General features: G+C 41.7%; 1 protein-coding gene across 1 annotated transcript in view; it reads right to left on the bottom strand.

Moving 5' to 3' along the window:
* PKP1 (plakophilin 1) overlaps window positions 1-12,254 on the bottom strand; it is a 60,125-nt gene extending 47,871 nt beyond the window's left edge. The window contains exon 1 of the mRNA XM_066626020.1: window positions 12,047-12,254. Coding sequence (XP_066482117.1) covers window positions 12,047-12,254 — 208 coding nt within the window. The remainder of the gene's footprint in view (window positions 1-12,046) is intronic.
* Window positions 12,255-21,703: the final 9,449 nt, after the last annotated feature.

Below are 21,703 nucleotides of genomic sequence, written 5' to 3'. Positions count from 1 at the left end.
CTTCAAGATCGTTCCATTCCAAACAGAAAACAGGTTGCTGCTTGCCTCAAAAGGGATTGGGTTTTTTGGAGTATTGAAAGTGAACTCCCCCAAATCCACAAATGTTGGTTTGAGCATTCAGTTCCAATGCTCAAGAAACCCTTACACCAAGGAGAACTCCAGACCACCCAATTTCAGTGCTGGATATGGTGTGAGCCATGTGGCCCCACCGCACTAGCCCTGAATTCGATTGGGTCTTCTACTGCCAGGGATGATGGGGGCTGGATCAAAAGTCCCAACATCCCTGCTGGAAACAGATGTCCACTGGACCTCTTCCTTGAAGACTGCCTCTGCCTACTGTCCCTTCCTCCCCTTTTTTTTTTCTTGGAGAAAGGACATGAGCAGCAGGCAGTGGACAGCAGTGTGGGTGCTGGCAAGTGCAAGCAGAATTGAGGCAGGGGGCTGCTTGTGATTAGTTTCTGTTCTGCTTGCTTTAATTCAAACAAGTGCTTGGGGTCACACCATCTCTAATTTTGAAAGTCCTCCAACAGTGTCGAGGGCTTGGGTGGTATAGATGACAGTCATCTCAGGCTATGGTCTGAAATAAGATATTGTGTCGGGGCTGCATATGGGCAATCCGGGTTCAAATTGATGATCCTTCTCTGCCGAAGTCACATGGGTCTAACAACAGTGTTTTTACCGTAACCATGTCAAGTGTTAAAAGGAGATGTATGCCTCTAAATACATAGTGAACAACTGGTAAGGGGCCATGGCCAACTGCAGCTCAAGGACAGGGAAGATGCCCTTGAAAAATGCCTGGAATCATTAATTAGCAGAGAATGATGCTTCTGGAACCCGTCATCCAGAGCATATTTTTATGGTTTTATTAGATCTACACAAGTTGCCAGTTTGTCCCCAGGCACAAGTCAAGATTCTCATTGCAATCCATAAAGCCTTGGCTTGGAACCAAAGTATCTTAAGAACCAGCTTTGCCCTCCGTGTACCAGCTTGTGCACTCCATTCAACATCAGAGTCCAGGTGACTCCACTGAACAAGATTTACCTGTTGTCCCCATGGGAACAGGGCTTTTTTCAGCAGTGGCACCAGTCTGTGGAATGCGCTCTGCAGGGTATTGTACATCTTCACATACCAAGTCAACTTTTGGCTTTATCAAAAGACTTTGAGTTTGATTTGATGCTGCTTCTGTTAATGGGAGTTGTTCTGTGGTCTGGTTTTCAAAGTCTATGCTGACTTTCTGATGTTGCTTGGTTTTGCTGGGTTGAGTTGTGTTGGTTGTTTTAAGCTGAATGTTATTTGTTAACGGACTCTTTTCTTTTTCTTTTTTTTTAACAAAGATAAGGAAGAATATAGATTTTTAAAATAAAATACAAAATAAAAACTGTCTTGGGCTACCAGGATTATTGTCTAGGATTATGACTCTGTGTAGTTTTCCTCACATGACCTCACTCCCCAATATCTATAAGTTCAACACCTGTAGAGGACTGGATTTGTGACAAGTAAGTCACATCAGAGAAGCATGGTTCAAAACAATGTGCTTTCCTCCTCTAATTCTCTGAAGTAACAAGTGTTATATAAAAAGACTGGCACTACAAACCACACTGATGCATTTCTTTGCTCTGATCCACTGGGAATAACTCTGCAAAGTCATGTTCTTCTAATCTGTAATAATATGACTACAGACTAGACCAGGGATGTCAAACTCATACCAAGGGCCGAACTGCATTCATGGTGCCTGCTGAGGGCCAGAAGTGATGTCATTAGGCAGGAAATGATGTCGTTAATCAGGTCATAACAAAAAATAAGCACTTTTTTCACTTAGGAATTCATTTGCTGCAAATGACAGAAGAGAAAATACACAAATCTTGATCATGTTTCAAGTTATGGGAGAGCCCAATTTTCATGTGGGCTATCCTTATAGCAGTAACACCTCAGTACTGATCAGAAGCTGAGAGCCTGAGGGCTGAATAAAAAGCTTCCACGGGCTGCATCCGGTCCCCGGGCCTTATGTTTGACACCCCTGGACTAGACAGAACATATATACCAGATGCATTTAGTTTGCTTGGAAAAACCTACACTTCTACTTTGCCCCCAGGGGGGTGGAAAGAGGCAAGGGGAGGGCAGAACAGGGAGGAGATAGGGTGGAAAATGGACAGATAGAACCTGGAAGGGGGACAGTTTCAGCAGCGGCAGTGCATGCTGAATCCTGAGCCCCTTCCCAGACCTGATCCACCTGCACAGGGCAATGCAGACTTCCCCCATTGATATTGCTGGAGCAGATCCCAGTTGCTCCATAACCACTGCTGGGGCTTACCCCAGGGCAAGGGGACAAATGTCCCCTTATCTCAAGGAAACCCCCAGCAGACAAAAATCACCTGCAAATTGCAGCGGAAGCCATGCCAGCCCTGCTGCATTGCCACATGGGGATTTATGTAGACTTGGGTTGTGAGATAACAGTCCATCCTCCATATCTACTTTACCCAGGCTTCGCGCACTGATGAGGACACTCTGCTCCAGAACCACCATTCAGAGTGCGATACCATAGTCTTCCGAGACTGAAGGATGCCAACATGTGGGTTGTGAGAATAAGTCCAGAGATGCAAACAAAAGAGGCCCTTTTCCCATTCAGGCATTACCTATTACAATCTTGCTGATTTATCAGTAATCATCTCACCAGTGCACTAAATGTCTGCGTAATCTTGTCAACAGAACTGAAATCAGTTTTCATGTTCACTTCTGAGGCACCAGCAAGCAAAGAGTTCTAAATTCATTCGTCCAAAAACAGTAATCCTTTATAAAAGCAAGAGCTCTGATGAGATCAGGTGCCCAAAAGGTACTTCAGTGGGAGAGGCACCAAAGAGATTACTATACTGTATAACCGCCTTGCTATTATAATGACTAGGGGAGCCTAGGTTTGCTGAGATCTTACATACCCCAGATTTTTTACAGACATCCCTTGTTGCTATCTAACAATTTCAAGATGCCCCAGTCCCAACGCAGATGACAAGACATCCAGGAACTGTAAAATGACACAGAGGGAAGAATATGACAGTTCATGCAGCTGTTTGCCCACAATTGCCCCATAAGCAACTCCATGAGCTTTGGCTTACCAGGCAGTGGTGGGGCGTATCAGCAACAGACCCTTGGTGTTTCAAGGGTAGGCCAGAAATCTCTGCATAATATTTCACTATGTGAACCTTCACAGATATTCTCCCACAGCCTCACTTCTACATATGGCGTTATATACAAAACATGTCACATTAAAGTGTTGTCTCTCACTTTTACACATTCATCACTTTTCCTTATGAGTGAATTAGTGACAACACACACACACATGGGATTAAAAGGGAAGGCTGAAGTGGATTTTATGAATTCTCAGGCTTTCTGTATAACTGAATTATACCATTCAATTAGATGAGTTTTCCAAAACCAGTCAATGTTTGTTGTTAAAAAGATGTACTCCAGTTATGTGTAGGAAAGTGAAGTGTGGAAAATGGCCACGTGGTAGATTCCAGATCTGTGTCTTTTCCTTTCCCTCATTACAGGTGGGACAAAACAGGAAGTTGCTCAAGTTAATGAAAAGGCCTTGAGCTCTCATACAGGTTAGCTCCCTTAGATGGGTAGTGGTGTGCCAGCTCTTTGCATGTACCATGCAAAATGACACCAATCACTTCCATGTCTTCTTTAGAATGGGGCAAATTCCCATGTGATGATACAGATTAGAATTCACATTCACAGTGCATGAATGTGCCTTATTTAAATGGGCAGCTGGTCTCCTTGTCACTCATTTGTCAGTGTAAAGGCCTGGTGCTTTCATTAGGCACTTCCCAGGCTGTCTTGATTTAGTTGCTGCCTCCTTCATTTTGATTCTGTTCACTTTGGTTAAGACAGAATTGTTTTGGTTCTGTTTGCTCCTGCTGTTTGATTTTAGCATTTTATTTTATAAATTGTATTCACTGTTTTAGGGTCCAACCCGAAACAACTTTCCAGCACTGATGGAGCCAGTGGGGCATGCGCTACATCCTGCGGTGGGAGGGACAGTCATGGAGGCCTCCCCAAGGTAAGGGAACATTTGGTACTGGAAAGTTGGATAGGATTAGGCCCTATCTTATTTTCTATGTCACTGACAGTGCAATCTTTTACTTGTTTACTCCGATGTAAGTCCCACTGTGTTCAATGCAGCTTACTCTCAGGTGTGTATGGGATTGCAGCCTGAGGACCCAATCCTATCCAATTTTCCAGTGCTGGTGCTGCTGTGCCAATGGGGCATGCACTGTATCCTGAGGTGGGGAGGCAGTCATAGAGACCTCCTCAAGGTATGGGGATATTTGTTCCCTTACCTTGTCGCTGCATTGCAGCTGCACTGGTGCTGGAAAATTGGATAAGATTGGGCCCTGAGTCCCCTAGTGCGGTGGCGTAACTGGAGGGGGGTGAAGCATTCAGCCTGGCAGGGAGGTGGGCAAGCGGCCCCTCCCTTCGAAGCCATTCCGGGGGGGCAAAATGGAGCCATACGGAGCCAAAGGCTCTGCCCCCCAGCTACGCCACCACCCTAGTGGAAAAAAAATATGAGGCATCACTTGTAAAAATAAACAAATGACATACGCCTATATCAATAAGCACAAAACCAAATAGATTTATGTGTTTAAAACATTATAAACAGCCTTCCTATTCCAATGAAGCCACCAAGGCAGCTTCAAATGTCAATGAATAATTTAACAACCACATAAAACAGCATAACAAAGGAGCCAAATAAAACTCAACAAACAGAAACCAGCAGACGGCATTAAGCAAATAAAACAAAAGCCCAGCATAGTAATCACAGGAAAGCCGGGCGACATACAAACATTTTTAGTGCCCACTTAAAAGCGGGACTCATGGAGGAAGGAAATCCTTCACTGAAGCAATGTCACTAAAATGTCCTGCGAACCTGCCAGCCACGCCTTGGAAGATGCTGGGGCGTGGAATGGAGCCTTGGATGACAAATGCCTTGTGCAGGCAAGTGCATGTGGGAGAATGCAGTCCTGCAGGTCCCCAAGTCCCAGGTCACGTGGGGCTTGACAAGAAATAACCAGCACCTTGAATGGGGCTTGGAAGTTTGTACTGGAAGCCAGTGCAGCTCAGGATGTAATGCACTCTAACAACTGAGTGCGGAAAGCACCCTAGCTAGCTGATGCATTCTGGATCAGCTGGAGGTTCAGGACAGTTTTTAAGGACAGCCTACACCTAGGCTTCACTAAATGGTGCAGGAATACATGCATGTTGTATGAAAATGGGCATGTCAAATCCCTGAGGTGAAGTGGGGATGGGGGCAGTAACATATGCCACAGTGTAGCTTTAGCTGTACCTGCTTTGGCAAATGTGCGCATAGGCCCAGTTACAAGTAAATGACTTCTTCTGTGGACTTGGTAAACAGAAAGGACATCTACTTAAAGGACTTCCTATTCACATATGAACCTACCCAGAAATTAAATCTTAATCTGTGGTCCTCTTCATGCACTTGAGGTGGGTGGCAACCAGATAAAACTTATCTTAATGGAGGCGGGCACTCATCTATGGAATGGTCTTCCCAGAGAGATCTGTCTGGTGCCCTCATTGTTATATTTTAGGTGCCAGGTGAAGAACCTTTGATTTTCTCAAGCTGTCACGTGAATCGTGGGCTTGTTTTTATTCAACATCTGCTATTTTAACCACCTGCATTGCTTTATTTAATCTAATTTTACCTGTTGCTGAACTGACAGTTTTAGTGGCTCTTTTATTACTTTATGCTGTTTTAGTTTGCCATCAGTTGTCATTTTCTAATTGTCATCTGAAGTTTAATCCTGTTGTGAGCTGTGTTGAAAGCAATTTGGCAAAGAAGCAGGAGACACATTCTGGACATAAAGAGGGAAAAGACAAGTTCTGCTTCTTTACCTGGCACAGCTGTGACATCAGATAAAGCTTTCAGATATGCAGCTAGATGAGAATAGCCCTGTCCTTGACTAACAAGATGAAGAGATACCTACTGTCATGCCTGTCACTGTAATGTACAGTGTATGTCTATCACTGTGATTCCAAAGGGGAAATCTTCAAGACTTGATCCATAATTTGGGAAGCCTCATGTTTGGAAACAATATTAGGGTCATTCACTCATTGTCATCTCATTCCCCTAGTGTTCAGGTAATATGTGAGGCAATGATGGCATAAAACTATTTCTTCTGCTTCTGCATAACTATTTTATTTAATTTCCTGCCTTTCTTCCATCATGGAACTTAAGGCAATCGGTGTCCATGGGGTTCCCGAGGAGTCACACATCCAGATTAGGCCAAGCCTTGTGTAGCTTCGGCAAGGTAGCTTTATCACGTGCCCTTAGACCAGGGGTGCCCAAACCCCGGCCCTGGGGCCACATGCGGCCCTCGAGGCCTCTCAATGCGGCCCTCAGGGAGCCCCCAGTCTCCAATGAGCCTCTGGCCCTCTGGAGATTTGTTGGAGCCCTCACTGGCCTGATGCAACTGCTGTCTGCGTGAGGGCGACTGTTTGACCTCTCGCATGAGCTGTGGGCTGAGGGCTTCCTCCAATGCTTGCTGTTACACGTCTGTGATGCAGTAGTGGCAGCAAAGGAAAGGCCGGCCTTGCTTTGTGCAAAGTCTTTTATAGGCCTTGAGCTATTGCAAGACCTTCATTCATTCTTATAAGTTCATCTGTAATATATTCATTTATGTAAGCTTATGTAAATTTATTCAAATTTTAAATGTAAATTAATTCTTTTTTTCCCCAGCCCCCGACACAGTGTCAGAGAGACGATGTGGCCCTCCTGCCAAAATCTTTGGACACCCCTGCCTTAGACCATGACCTTCACATCGTAAAACATGCCCCTGACATTGCACTAACCCTACTTGCTATTGTACTGCCAAGCCAGCTAGCAATTTGTGAGTCCCTCATTAAAAAATATTGTAATTGGGGCTCTGCTCAGCTAATGAATAGTTTGGTATCATGTGCTAATTTTTCCAACCACTCCTGTCTTCAAAACATATTAAACAAGACCGATATTGCTGCACTTCTTTGGGTGTTCTTTCGTTCCTAGTTTATTGTCTTGATTCTAATGACTGTCTGCAATCCTAAACCAATTCACTAGGAAAGAAGTCCCTGAATTCAGTAGGACTTACTTCTGTGCAAATAGTTTGCATAGGTTTGTATAGGGTCCCATGTACTAGAACGAATAACTCTTATTGTTTACTGCAAATCAATCAAACATGCGTCCTTTTTTGTAAGGCAGAACACAACTAAGCTAGAAACTAGAAGAAAAAAAGAAAGAAAAGTCTAAGGGTGGAGTCTTGTTCCATCCCATAATAGAAGGTTATTTGGTTTAACTCTCTACTGGCCATGTTAGTACACACTTTTTGAGAGCTTCCATTGATCTGAGTTTCAACAACACTCTGACAAGAATACCATCTGGTTTGAGCAACGCGCGTTGCAAAACGTCTGTGCTTGAAGGTTCCTATAGTTATGTAACAGTTTTATGAAGTTTACTCAGAGTACTGAGGAATGCTACTGTGTCATAAAACACACATTTGTAATGTACTATTAATTTGAAAAGAATTTATGAGTGAACTGGACTGCAATCCTATCCTATACATGCTTACCCAGGAGTAAGTTGTATTAAATTTAGTGGGGTTTACTTCTGAGGAGACATACCTAGGATGGTACTGTTGGGGTAGTTGGTAGCCTAAACAAAGTAATGCATTTGGCTATTAGCAGTTCCTGTTCAGCCTTCACACCAAAGATAAGTACGAAAATGTTATTTAGTTCCACTACAGCAAAAACCTGTGGCTTTTAAAAGGGAATTAATAAGTTTTTTGTGCTTCAAAATCAAAATACTGGTTTGGAACTATAAATAAAATTGCTTTTTAAATCTGCAATCATTTTATTCCATTTTTAATGTAAAGTAGAACAATAAATATTCTGGCTCATTGTTGGAAATACATTTGCATAATTTATTTGATGAGATGTATTTGAAAGCGTGATGTCAAAATGCTGACATATCACTTTCTGAAATCTGAAAATGATGCGTTTAGTTCAACAGTGGGAAGATACATCTGTCTGTGGTGGCTACTGTCAGTCTGGTAAGTTTCACTAACAGCACAATTCTAAGCATGTCTGCTCAGAAGTAAATCTCATTGTGCTCACTGGGGCTTACTCCCAGGAAAAATATGTATAGGATTGCAGCCTAAACCTTTATTCTTCAAACAATGCATTCCTATCCATGCCGATTCAGAAGCACCACTGAGTTCAAAGGAACTTACAGAGCAAGCGGAGACATGTCTATTCAGAAGTAAGTTCCACTGAGTTCCGTGGGACATACTTCCATGAAAGTGCTACTGCAGACTTAGTTCCAGGTAAATGTGTACAGACTGGTAGCAAAGGTCACACAGAGTAATCCTATGCCAGTCTGCTTGGAAGTAAGTTCAACTGGATTTGAACATACAAAGCAGCTTACTCTGAGTCAGACTATCTAGGCCAGTATTGTCCACACAGACTGGCAGGATTCAAGTACTGTTCCAGGATAGGAATATTTCTCTTCCCCAGCCCTACCTAGAACTGCCAGAAATTGCACCTTTGAAATGTTTAAAGAGACCTACTCCCTGGTACATGTGCTTAAGACTGCAGCTTTATAAAAGCAGCCCCAGTTGAGAAATTATAATCAAAGAAGCCACAGGTTGCTATACTAATATAATGCAAGATTCCTCTAATTACACTCTCCTCTGTGTTATGGAATTATGAGTCTCTTTTCTCCAGTGCGTCCTTTTTAAATAGAAAGTAGTAGTCTTACTTTGGCTGTGACTGGGAGCAAGAAGAGTGCTGGGAGAACCATTTTCTTCCCTGTCATTTGTCCACTAAAATCTCTCCTAAGCTTACTTCGTACCTTAAAGAGGAAAAAAATAACCCCCGTCACATTTCTTCTTCAGAGAAAAAAGTAGTTGGGGCACAATTTTTAGTATATCTTATCCCCCATATCTTTTCCCTTCTGGATTCAAAAGCAACATGGAGGATAATTTGCGGTGAGCTAATGACATAAAGGAAAAGGGTTAAGCAGCCTAACCCCTCCCCGCCCAATCTCTGTCTTCCTTTCAATTTCTTCACCGAAAAAGTTGTGAAAGAGAGGTGTGGAATTCTGTCACATCTAATTTTGCCTGAGAAGTCATACTAAGTCAAAAAGCTGTTTTTCAGAAGTTTCCCTGTCACGTAAACCAATGCTGGGGACCTCTTGACTTTTCTTAAACTTTTTATTTTAGAAGTTTTAAGAGTATTAACATGCAAAAAAACCCCTGCATGTTAAAAATTATAAAATATAAGGAAGGGAGAAAATAAAGGGGGAAGAGGCATACGGAATGTCACACAGACAAAGACACAACAAACAATAAGTAGATTCTATAGATGTCCTATTAAATCATCAGAGTGAATATGCTTTGGTAATGCAACAATGAGAGTGTGATTTGAGCATCATTGTCCAGGTAATCCAAAAGTAGATACAATATAACATAAAAAGAGTGCCATGGTTTATGTACAATTTTTAAAAAACAGGGTCCCAGGTTCTGCAGAACCAAGATGACAACATCAGCAAAACCATTTCTGCAATCATCCACTCTGGCTCTCAGAGACAAAGGTAGGCTGGGTACGAGCCTTTCAGGACTCTAAAAGACAGTTCAAGTGTTACTTTCTCCAAAATGGAGGTGGGCGATTTGTTGGAAGATGGGTCCTGCAGGTAAATGGGGATATGTTCTACTTCACTTCTAGGAAATGCGCAGGGAAGTCAGAGGTACTAGCTCCTCAGGACAAAAATCATGAACAAAGCAGAAGACAATGTTTCCAACATGGAAAACTAACATCCACAGTGATCTCAGAAACAATTTAGATGCTCAACAGCATCAACTTCCCATCTTGCTAAAGCATATCTTACAATTCACTACTGGAAAAACTAAACTAAACACACACTGGATTTCACCACAGTCTGTGTAAGAGAAACTCAGATCACAAAACCATCATTCATGCTCTTAGTGAATACATTGCTGTTGAATAATAAATTAGCAGTTGAATAAATTCCTACTGTTCTAACAATAAGCTTAGTCTGGAGCTACAAATCTGGAGGCCCAATGTAGATCTTGTTTAAAGATATGTCTTTTGCCTGCTGTAGTATTCTGGCTCTTTTTAAAAATTGCACAGTACTTTTTTTTAATGAGTTGTAAACTGATGTAGATGCTTTCTGAAAGGAAAGCGGAATATAATTTGTAAAAAATCAAAAGTTAAATAAAATAAAGAGCAGTGCTTTGGTGCAGAATATTTCGATTGCTGTGCCAGGAACTAAATTTCATCAAACGTTATAATGAATTCAGAAAAAATCAGGAAAATATTGTTTACCCAGGAAGAATGTGATTTTCTGTGACATGTCCAGGACTCTGTGGTTCAGTTCTGCAAGACATGCTGAGAAAGTTAAGCAAACTGAGTTGCTTCTTAGAGTTTCTCCATTTGCAAAACAGAATAAGTAGAGATTAACTTTTCAAGAGATTAACTTTCAAGAAACCTCTGTGGTTTTGTCCATGTGAATCCAGGATTCTAAGTAGCAGATGGAAATGAATAGTACAGAGAATGGCTGATATTCACCCAGGCAATGTTTAAAAGCAGACTCTTTTCAAAGTAAACTTATGGAGCCAAAGATGAGACATACAGAAGAGCTATTCCCCATTCAGATAAGATTTGATCTGATTTTACAAATCCTCAGCATTCTTCAGCCGACAACTGGCTTAACAGAAAAGCAGCAGGTTTTATTTCTGCTCTTCCTAAGAATTTCCATGAACATTATGTAGTATTGTCTACCATGCTGTTTCACATTATCATTCTTAATTCATATTATTGCTTCCCACAATTTCACAGAGCATGTGCAATGTTTTGTGAGTAGCTTAAAGATGTGAGAGAAAATCACATCTGGAAAATCTGACATCTCTTTATAAATCTAGTTTAAGCGAGGCTGGGGAAAATCCTAGCAAACACCCTCAGACAACAGGAGGCAACATTCAATGCTCCAGAATTAGATGCTAAATATCTCGTTAATACAACAATGCCATGAACTTGGAAGGAAGAGACTAGACTTTGGGTGTGGTCAACAGGCTCAGAACACTAGTGAGGGACAGTCGCACAAAAACTACAAAATTACAGACTTCAATTATTTATGCAACAATGGAACACATTTTTTTTCTGAGACTATTTACAAATTAAGCTGCAGAAGAGTTGATGTAAGTCTGTAAAATTAGACTCCCCAGCTAGAAAATTACAGATCATTTAGATCTCTAGTACAAACAGATATTAACACTCTTGGTTTGACAGTTGCAACACACCCACTGACATGCATTAACCCAAACGTACAACTATTTTACTGGGCTGCATGCCACTGACATTTTGTAGACAAATAAAATCCAAACCAGAGTCCAGATAATTCCAAACCCTTAAATGTAAGTTAAATTGAAAACCATCAGTCTCATTAATTTTAATGGGAGATGCTTTTAACAGGAATGCTTCATTCTCCCATTGAAATCAATGGAATATCAACGTGCCCATTTTTCACACCAATTGGCTTCAATGGAACTAAATCACAACTAAATTATGAGGTTAAAACGGGGTGGAAGAAGATCAGCCCCAACTTCTGGTGTCTAACTAAAGCACTTGCACCTTGCCCTGCAAACCCGCCCCCCCCCCCGTCCATCAATCGTCCGAGACAATTGCTTTGACTTAACTGTTGGGCTATCCTGAACAGAGGTGACCTTTTCAACATCATCATGAATACAGAAGTATCAAGACTGAGATCTAAAAGCCCTAGTCAGGAGTTCATTCTGCCAGAAACTGCAAGCCATCTTTGGTATCATGACAGAATCCTGCAGACAGAACCAAACACACCACTAAGATGTCTCACCGAGACAATGTCCAATGTACTCCACATATTCTTCAGCACAGCAGCTCCTAACTCAAATGCATGCCACAAAGGCTTCATGCCTTGCTATTCAGAGTAGTGAGAGGCATTTACCTCGGTTGGAGTGGCCCGCGGTCGAGGATGCAAGGGAGGACTTTTGCTTCTGGCGTTTCACTGTCATCATCACTTGCTCTTGGACTCTCTGTTTTCCTGTACCCCTAGTTTTCAGCTTGTGATCCGACGGCAAAGCCAGAGTAGAGTTGGCCTGATCCGGGAAACATTCGTGTGCCAGTGCTGTTTTCAGTGGAGAGGGAGAGTGCATGATTGCAGATTGGGATGGTGGTGAGATGGGATATCACCTGTCTTTCCTTTGGAGCTCAAAAAGAAAACAGCAGCAGCACAAGTTCTTAGTCTGCGTAGAATGTCAGGGAGCCCTCCTTGCCATACGTCCCTCTGCTGAGAGCTGCTCTTTCTCCACACTCTGCTCTTCAGTGTGTGAGCAGGCACACCCTCTGCTAGACTGGATATACAAGCCTTCTGTCTATGTCTGCACACACCCACTCCCGTACTCCAGTTGCAGATTCCAAGGTAGCACAGCACACTCACTCAGGTGCTGCTCGCCTGGTGGTTGTGTGAGAGTTGCTCTCGAGGTGCTTTGAAATGTCCTGCAGCAAGGGATGAAGCAGCAGTGACAGATGGATGAGGTGGGAGAGGAAGAAATGGAAAGATGAGGGAGAATTATCCCCTGCCACTGCTGTCAATGATTGGCCTGGATAGCCTTTGGGCCCTCTCCTTGGCCTTTTCCATTGCAACTGGTTAGCACAGCAGTTCCCAAACTGTGGGTCGGGACCCACTGTGCATCACAATCTGATTTCTAGTGTGTCGCAAAGGGTGATGGAAAGATCAGATAACTAATTACCTCAAGCCCTGAGGCTATCCAAAAATCAGATACTGTAGCTGTTAATTACACTGCAAAGAGCTGAGTTCCTGCAGTTTGCAAGCATGTGTAAACATAGAGTGATACATGTTTGATGATCTTTTTCTGGTTATTACAGTAAATAAAAAAAAAATAATTTATTATTATTATAAATAATATTAACAAATAATAAATATAAATAAATATAATTTCTTTCTAGATCTCCTAGGGCTGGTAAACCTAGGTGGGTCCTGATAAAGCGTGGTTTTAAAAAGTGGGTCCTGGTGCTAAAAAGTTTGGGAACAACTGGGTTAGCACATCCAACCCTAAATGAACTTTTTTCTGCTGCAAATTAGGCCACCAGTTTAGGAATTGTGTATTTTTTGTCGTGTCACAAAATAATCACAGACATGTTTGCAGAAATGGTGGTACTGAAGGAATACTAGGTGTGAATTCAACATGGGCTGCTGCATACAGCAATACCTTGCACTGTCAACTGGTTAGGGAGCAGAGCATGGGTGAATGTCAGAAATGGATGACTGTCAAAGCATAGCTGTATTTAGCTTGCAAATTCATTTTGGCAAGCAAAAAATGTAAATAACTAACTGTATAACACATGTGAATGTATGTACAACCTAAATAAAGAGAAAAAAATAAAAATAGGAATATAGATGAATGTCATGGAAGGTTGGATAAAATTGAATGAAAGAGGAAAGCATGTGGATGAAATTTGAAATGTAGTTACAACTGAAAGCAATTGAAAGAGCAAAGCAATGAAAGTCATCTAGAAACTCATCACAAACTGGAACTAACAATGTCCTTTGAAGACCACATGGTGAGGGGAAATCATTCTGTCAATATCTGCATATGAACCGCCAGCTCTGGGGATCTGGAGCAAAGAGATCCTGCTCTGGATCTCCTATGGCACTCCCAGCCTCTTCCTGATTGTGTGTTGATGCAGTGGGACCAGAGCTTGCGTCCTGAGTACATTTCTGTACTGCAGCGAGTCATGGACTCTTCGCTCACAACAGGAGAGGAAACTGAACGCTTTCCACATGCGCTGCCTCCGACGCATTCTCGGCATCACCTGGCAGGACAAAGTTCCAAACAACACAGTCCTGCAACGTGCTGGAATCCCTAGCATGTATGCACTGCTGAAACAGAGACGCCTGCGTTGGCTCGGTCATGTCGTGAGAATGGATGATAGCCGGATCCCAAAGGATCTCCTCTATGGAGAACTTGTGCAAGGAAAGTGCCCTACAGGTAGACCACAGCTGCGATACAAGGACATCTGCAAGAGGGATCTGAAGGCCTTAGGAGTGGACCTCAACAAGTGGGAAGCCCTGGCCTCTGAGCGGCCCGCTTGGAGGCAGGCTGTGCAGCATGGCCTTTCCCAGTTTGAAGAGACACTTTGCCAACAGTCTGAGGCTAAGAGGCAAAGAAGGAAGGCCCATAGCCAGGGAGACAGACCAGGGACAGACTGCACTTGCTCCCGGTGTGGAAGGGATTGTCACTCCCGAATTGGCCTTTTCAGCCACACTAGACGCTGTGCCAGAACAACCATTCAGAGCGCGATACCATAGTCTTTCTAGACTGAAGGTTGCCAACAAGAAGCAGTGGGACCAGATCTATAAGTTGAGGGAAGCCTGGAGAAATGGAGTAGAAAGTTGGTGAGGAACATAAGATTTGGGGGTGGCCTGGAGTTCTCTTCATCCCCTCCGTCCAGCAAGTTTGCCAGGCATTTTTGTCTGATCTCTCTAATTTTAATGTCATTCAACCCAGAATTTAACAGCTCTACAGAACATATAGGATGCTCAGAACTCAGCAGTTCCAAATCCTCCTGTAGAGCAGATTCCAGAATTCCCATCTCTCTCCCTCTCTTAAAGACAGAAAGACATCCTTTCAAATGGAAAATACCAGTCCCCCTGGTCCCACGTCTGGACAGCCTGAACTTGGAACTGGACAATCAACCAGATCAACCGAATATGCTGAAATACTAAAGCAGCAGCAAAATTTAGATCGTGGAAGTCAGGAGCTGCAAGAATGGGAAGAAGCCACAGCTCAGGTGTTCCCTCTCACACATGCCGCGTGTTGTGCACTCAGTACAACATGATAATGTTGTGAGTCATGCTGCACACCCTGCAAACTAGAGACACACCCTGAGCACCAGGCTTGTTCAAAGCATTTTTGTTCTGTGCTTTTGGGGCCCCTGCCAAGGCATTGATTGCAATCAAAGGTTTTGCTGGCCCTGCTCTGCTGCCAAAATGCTTGAGAGATCTTTGGTGGGAACTTGTCAAAACCTCTCCGATTGGTGGAATGTATAAATCCTTGTTTACAGTATATTTTAGGAAAGCAGTAGTTAATATTTGGGCAAAGAGCAGGATATTTGGGGGGAAGCTGCAGAGCCTCAGTTGCATCCTAGTTAAAGACAATTACTTTAGGAGGAAAACGAAGTGGCTCATCAGTGGGAGAGACAGCAGGGAAGGGTGTGTTCCAATGAGCTGTGGAAACCTCACTCAAAGAAATCTCCTAGGAGTTGAAAAGTAGCATAACAGAGGACTCAGGAAACAAGGAAGCCCATGACTGGGTCACAGATGAGTTCGTTAAGCAGAAAGCCAACTGAAACAGTTCAATCCTACTGAATTCCCTGCTCAGCTTCCGCTGTATCCTGTGGGAGAGTTTTGGTTGCTGGAGGGGAAAGGGGACATTTGTCCCTTTGTCCCATGGTAAGCCACAGAAGCCACTACAGGTCAACTCAGACATGTGCCAGCTCATAAGCACATAAGAAGAGATCCACTGGATCAAGCCAAAGGCCCATCTTCCAGAATCTCACAGTAGCCCACCAGATGCTTCAGGGATCACACAAGATAACAAGATACCACTTACCATTCCTTTGCACCTGGCTTTCTGAGGTAGCCTACTTCTAAAATCAGGAGGCTGCACATACCCATCTTGTAACATGGATTTTTCTTCCATAAATCTGTCCAATCCCCTTTTAAAGGAATCTTGGTCAGACACCATCATCACATCCTGTGGCAAGGAGTTCCACAGTTTAATTTCATGTTGAAGGAAGAAATATTTTACTTTTCTTTTCTCAATCTCTGACACAAGTCCATGTTGATCTGTGAAGGCAGATTAGGACTGGGAAGAGGATCGGGATTTGGCATCGCCGCTGCTATCACTCCCACTCAGTTCTGAACCTGATCCACCCACCTTCTTGCCCCCTCCCCTAGCCATCTACCCCACCCCATTCAACTCCCTCCACTCCTTCCTCCAACCTCCTGTGTCTGCTCACCTCCTCTGGTGGATGTCCAGCATCTGTTGGTGCCTGGAGCTGGCTGCTCAACACTTGCAGTGGTGGTCAACCTCTGTGCACTGGCCTAGTTGCATTTGCAACAGCTGTAAAGGAGGTTGCACTGGAAGAACATATGTTCCGCCGGCATAATCCTTCAATAGGATTGGGCCAAAAATTTCCCAACTCTGTAAAAAGCTCTTTATGAATCCCCCCTCCACCAGGAAGTAGGAAGAAAATAGAAAAAGGATGATTTAGGATTTTCCTTTCAGGGAGGGGAACCACTCTCAGACAACCAAGGGGTATTCTCCTGGAGATTTTGAGTATAAGCCAAGATTCCCTTGGAGATTTTGAATATAATCCAAGAAGTTTAAGACCTTTCCAGATAACTAAAAAAAAGCAGACTTTATCTGTAGAACTTCAATTTTGCTCATCCTGATCCAGCACCAGAAGCTGGAAATGGATGGGGGTTAGCATTACAATATGAGGAATAGCCTTGCAGGATGGAACTAACGGTGCCGTTTGCAGCTTGGTTTTGATCCAGGAACTGAATTTGTACAGCAGTTGACTTTGCACAGTAATGAGGGCACTTTAAGCAAAATGCTTATACTTATACTTTAAGGTATGCTTTAAAGCAGGGGTGCTCAAACTTTCAACTTTAGGGATGCTGGACCTTTAACAAGTGTATAGAAGAGAGAATTGCAGCAGGTGCAACTTGTCATCCCACAGATGACAAGCTGCACCTGCTGAAATTCTCTCTTCTATACACTTGTTAAAGGTCCAGCATCCCTAAAGTTGAAAGTTTGAGCACCCCTGCTTTAAAGTATAGCTATAGGTTCCTGAAATAACAGGGCCAATGTAGCCAGAAGGCAGTAGCTTTGATGGTTTGGGGAGAAATGAAGTTCTGGAGCTGCAAGGAAGCATGGGGTGGATTGTATAGCCATGGAAGATGCACAAACAATTTTAAATAGTTCACAAAATGGCATCATCTTGGATAGACAGGCTTGAGTCAGTTATTGCTAGTGATGCCACAGATGCCAGCCAGCAGATGTCACAACTCTTGGTAGGTGGCCACATTCGAAACCCGTGTTGGAATAGCAGAGGACACCTACAGTTGTTGGGGACAGTCACCTTTTCCTGCAAAGAAAAATGTTGGAGATGAACTTCCAAGGTGGAGAGTAAATTAGCTGCATTATAAAACAGCAGCTGTACCAATGAGAAGGTGTTTATGAAAGGTAATTAGCAGAGAAGTAGGAAGATATAGATAAAAACAATTACTAAGCAACAGTTGCTTATTACTAAACTGCAGAAGGTGATACGTGAGCCTGAAAATTAGGTCAGAAAACATAGCCTAATTCCTCTCCCATGGAGTCCCTGAGGGAGTGGAGGAGAAAGAGCTTATTGCTTTTCTTTCTTCCTTTAAAATATTTATAGCCCATCTTTCCTCCCTAAAATAAGCTTCTACAGCAGCTGGCCTTCAACAGCACTTGAATAGGTTCAGTAACAGGTATATCAATAATAGAGGAGGGGAGCAGCCTTTTGGCGATTTCAAAATATTAAGACAGTGGTTCTCAAACATTTTAGCACTGGGACCCATTTTTTGAAACGACAATCTGTCAGGACCCACTAGAAGTGATGTCATTAACATGGAAGTGATGTCATGGCTAGAAGTGACATCATCAATTTAGGTTTCAAGCCTAAGCCACGATCAGTCAAAGGTCCCATTACACAGCACGCTTGGGTTGTTATTTTGCATAGCTCAGAATTCAGACATTCAAGCTCAGCAGTCAAAGCAGAATGTAGACTTGGATCCTTCTCCAACCACACTGCCGTCCTCTTTTCCAGCATCCCATCTTCCCACCTATTTAGGGCAAAGCACCATGACTCTGTCTCCCACCAGGAGCCCGCCCGCCCTGCCCAGTGGCTCTGTATCCTGTATTTTCAGTTCTGTATTTTCTTTTTTTTTAATTAAGTATTTATTTATTTATTACAGATACAGGTGAGGAAAATGGATTAGACTTTGGGCAGGTACTACACAGGTTACTCATGAGGATATGGCCCTAGATTACAACATGCATTATTAAAAACAAACAAACAAAAAAAAAACAATCAAAAGCTATCATATTTGCCATTATAAAAATTTAAATTTATCTGAACGTTCAATATTGTTTAACGAAAACTATCCAATCATAAAAAGGCTTCCAATATTTTCTTACTCTACCTAAATCTCTTTCTTTCATTCTTTCTGTTAAAACCTCCATTTCTGCTATTTCATAAATTTTGTCTATTAAATTTTCTCTATTTGGCACGTCCGTAGATTTCCAATTTTGCGCAAACAGTATTCTTGCCGCTGTAACAATATGTACAATAAGGTATTTTCTATATTGGTCTTTAATTTCTGATGTCACATTTAGGAGGAATATTTCTGGTTTGAATGGTAATACACAATTCAATATCTCTTGCAAGAATTTATGTATCATTTTCCAGTATTTCTTTGCTTTTTCACATGTCCACCACATATGATAAAAGGTTCCTTCAACCTCTTTACATTTCCAACACTTATTTGATGACCCAGAATACATTTTTGTTAATTTCTCTGGAGTTAAATACCATCTATAAAACATTTTGTATAAATTCTCTTTAAAAGTCACTGCTTTAGTTATCTTAATATTTATATTCCAAATTTGTTTCCAGTCGTCCATCGGTATATTATATCCAAAAAATTTTGCCCAGCGCACCATTGCATCTTTAACTATTTCATCCTCCATTCTTATCTCCAGGAGAAAATTGTACATTTTTAAAATATATTTCCCCTCATCAATCAAAAATATTTTATCAAAACTTATATCTTCTTCATAAAAACCTATTTTTTGGTCTTCTCGTAATCTTGTTCTTATTTGCATTTCATTCCACCAGTTCAATTTTATTCCTTTCTCTTCTAACTCAAACTTACTTAAGATCTCTCCTTTAATATTCAACAGATCATTGTATGATTTATTTTGGGTTTTTTTAATCCAGTTCGGATTAGTTGCTATTTCAAGCAGTTTTATCCATCTGAGTAATTTAGAGTATATCTTGTATTTTATCTGTTCCCATATCCAAATTAAAGATCTTCTTAAAATGTGTTGTCTAAAATATTCATAATGTTTGACTTTATCATAAAACAGGAATGCGTGCCAGCCTATTTGTAAATCATGTGCTTCTAAAATTAAAATTTTGGAATTTGGTATGAGTCCCCAATCTTTTATCCAGTTTAGGGCTGCCACTTGATAATATAATTCCCAGTCTGGTAATCCAAATCCTGCTCTTTTTTATCCTCTTGATGTAATTTGCAAAAGAGAACAACTAAGATGATTACGGGGCTGGGGCACCTTCCTTATGAGGAAAGGCTATGGCGTTTGGGCCTCTTCAGCCTAGAAAAGAGACGCCTGAGGGGGGACATGATTGAGACATACAAAATTACGCAGGGGATGGACAGAGTGGATAGGGAGATGCTCTTTACACTCTCACATAATACCAGAACCAGGGGACACCCACTAAAATTGAGTGTTGGGCGGGTTAGGACAGACAAAAGAAAATATTTCTTTACTCAGCGTGTGGTCGGTCTGTGGAACTCCTTGCCACAGGATGTGGTGACGGCATCTGGCCTGGACGACTTTAAAAGGGGATTGGACAAGTTTCTGGAGGAAAAATCCATTACGGGGTACAAACCATGATGTGTATGTGCAACCTCCTGATTTTAGAAATGGGTTATGTCAGAATGCCAGATGCAAGGGAGGGCACCAGGATGAGGTCTCTTGTTATCTGGTGTGCTCCCTGGGGCATTTGGTGGGCCGCTGTGAGATACAGGAAGCTGGACTAGATGGGCCTTTGGCCTGATCCAGTGGGCCTGTTCTTATGTTCTTAATTTCCATCTTATTCTTGGTTTTTTACCTTGCCAGACAAATTTTGTAGTAATTTTATTCATTTCTTCAAAAAAAAGTTCTCTTCAAAATAATTGGAATAGTCTGGAATAAAAACATTAATTTTGGTAATATTTTCATTTTCAGTAGAGCTAATCTTCCCATTAGGGATAATTGCAGTTTATTATATTTCTCCAAATCTTTTTTTTTATTTCTTTCATTAATTTAATATAGTTGTCTTCCATTAATGTACTTGTCTTTTTGGTAATTATAATTCCTAGATATTTTACTTTGTTATTTGTAGTCCAAATTCTTTTAATCGTTCTATATCAATGTCTTTTATATTTTTAAGTATCATTTTGGTCTTCTGGTCTTCTGGTAATTTATTTTTAAACCTGCCACTTCCCCATATTCTTTTAAGTCTTCTATCAAAAATTCTATGGAGTTAAGAGGATCTTCCAAGATAAATACCAAATCATCTGCAAACGCTCTTATTACATTATTCAACATTTCTAGAGTCAAAATAAACAACACTGGTGAAAGTGGATAACCTTGTCTTACTCCTTGTTGAATGTTGATCTCTCTCGTCAATTCTCCATTTACTTTTATCTTTGCTTTTTGATCTGAATATATTCCTTGTATCATCTTAATAAATTTTGGACCAAATGTAATTCTTGAAGACAGTTAATCATAAAGTCCCAATGTAAATTGTCAAAGACTTTCTGGGCGTCTAAAAACACTAGGGCTAATTTCTTATCTGGATGCACTTCAAAAAATTCCAATATGTTTATTATAGTTCTCACATTGTTTTTCAATTGTCTTTTTGGTAAAAAAAACTAGTTTGATCTTTAATTATTTGATTTAATAATATCCAGTGCAGGATAGGGGCCAGAAGCGACTCAGATAGAGGGAAGGGGAAACTTTTCCCCTTACCCCTGGGTAAGGGCCACTCACCCCATGGGTCTCCTTAACATTCTTGCCTTTGTGCCCTAGGTTCCTTACTCTTCAAGTACATTCACTACAACAGAAAGTTATATGATTTGTAGGCATTAAGCATATACTGTAATTAGTATTAATAACAATTGTGAATCACACTATTGGCTTGTCTCATTCTCTTCTTCTCCGTCAGTAAAAGGAGATGCTACAAATGAAGAGGTGTGCTCATATACTTGCCATTGAAGCCTTCCAATTGCCATAGTTGCACTGGCCAATATTTACACTTCATCCCATTACTATAACACCTCTTTTTCTCCTTTTTATACATTTGGCCTGCAGTGCCTGAACTCTGTCAGGCTTTTACAATGATGCAATTACTTTCTCAATGCTTCTTTTGTAAAAGTGACGAATAGAAAAGCAGAAAAGTCATCAGCTAAAGACAATGGGGTGTGTGTACAATGAGTGCATGTTTTGCATGCAGAAGGTCCCAGATTCAGTCCCTGGCATCTCCAGAGGAGGGGGGCCATCACTATCAGAAACCCTGGAGAACCACTTCCAGTGAGTGTGTATGTAGATAATGCCAGTGAGTGTAGACAATGCTAACCTAGACCTACTAATGGTTTGACTCAGTATAGCAGCTTTGTATGTTCATATGCCCTTATAGCCCAAACTAGTACTACATGCTGTCTTGTCGTGCCATTGTGGCTCCTGTTTATGGGTATAGG

The sequence above is a fragment of the Tiliqua scincoides genome, chromosome 4 (genome assembly GCF_035046505.1).
Source record: "Tiliqua scincoides isolate rTilSci1 chromosome 4, rTilSci1.hap2, whole genome shotgun sequence".
Classification (NCBI taxonomy): Eukaryota; Metazoa; Chordata; class Lepidosauria; order Squamata; family Scincidae; genus Tiliqua; species Tiliqua scincoides.
Note: the sequence above shows the minus strand (reverse complement) of the source record. Positions and strands in the feature narration are given on the sequence as shown.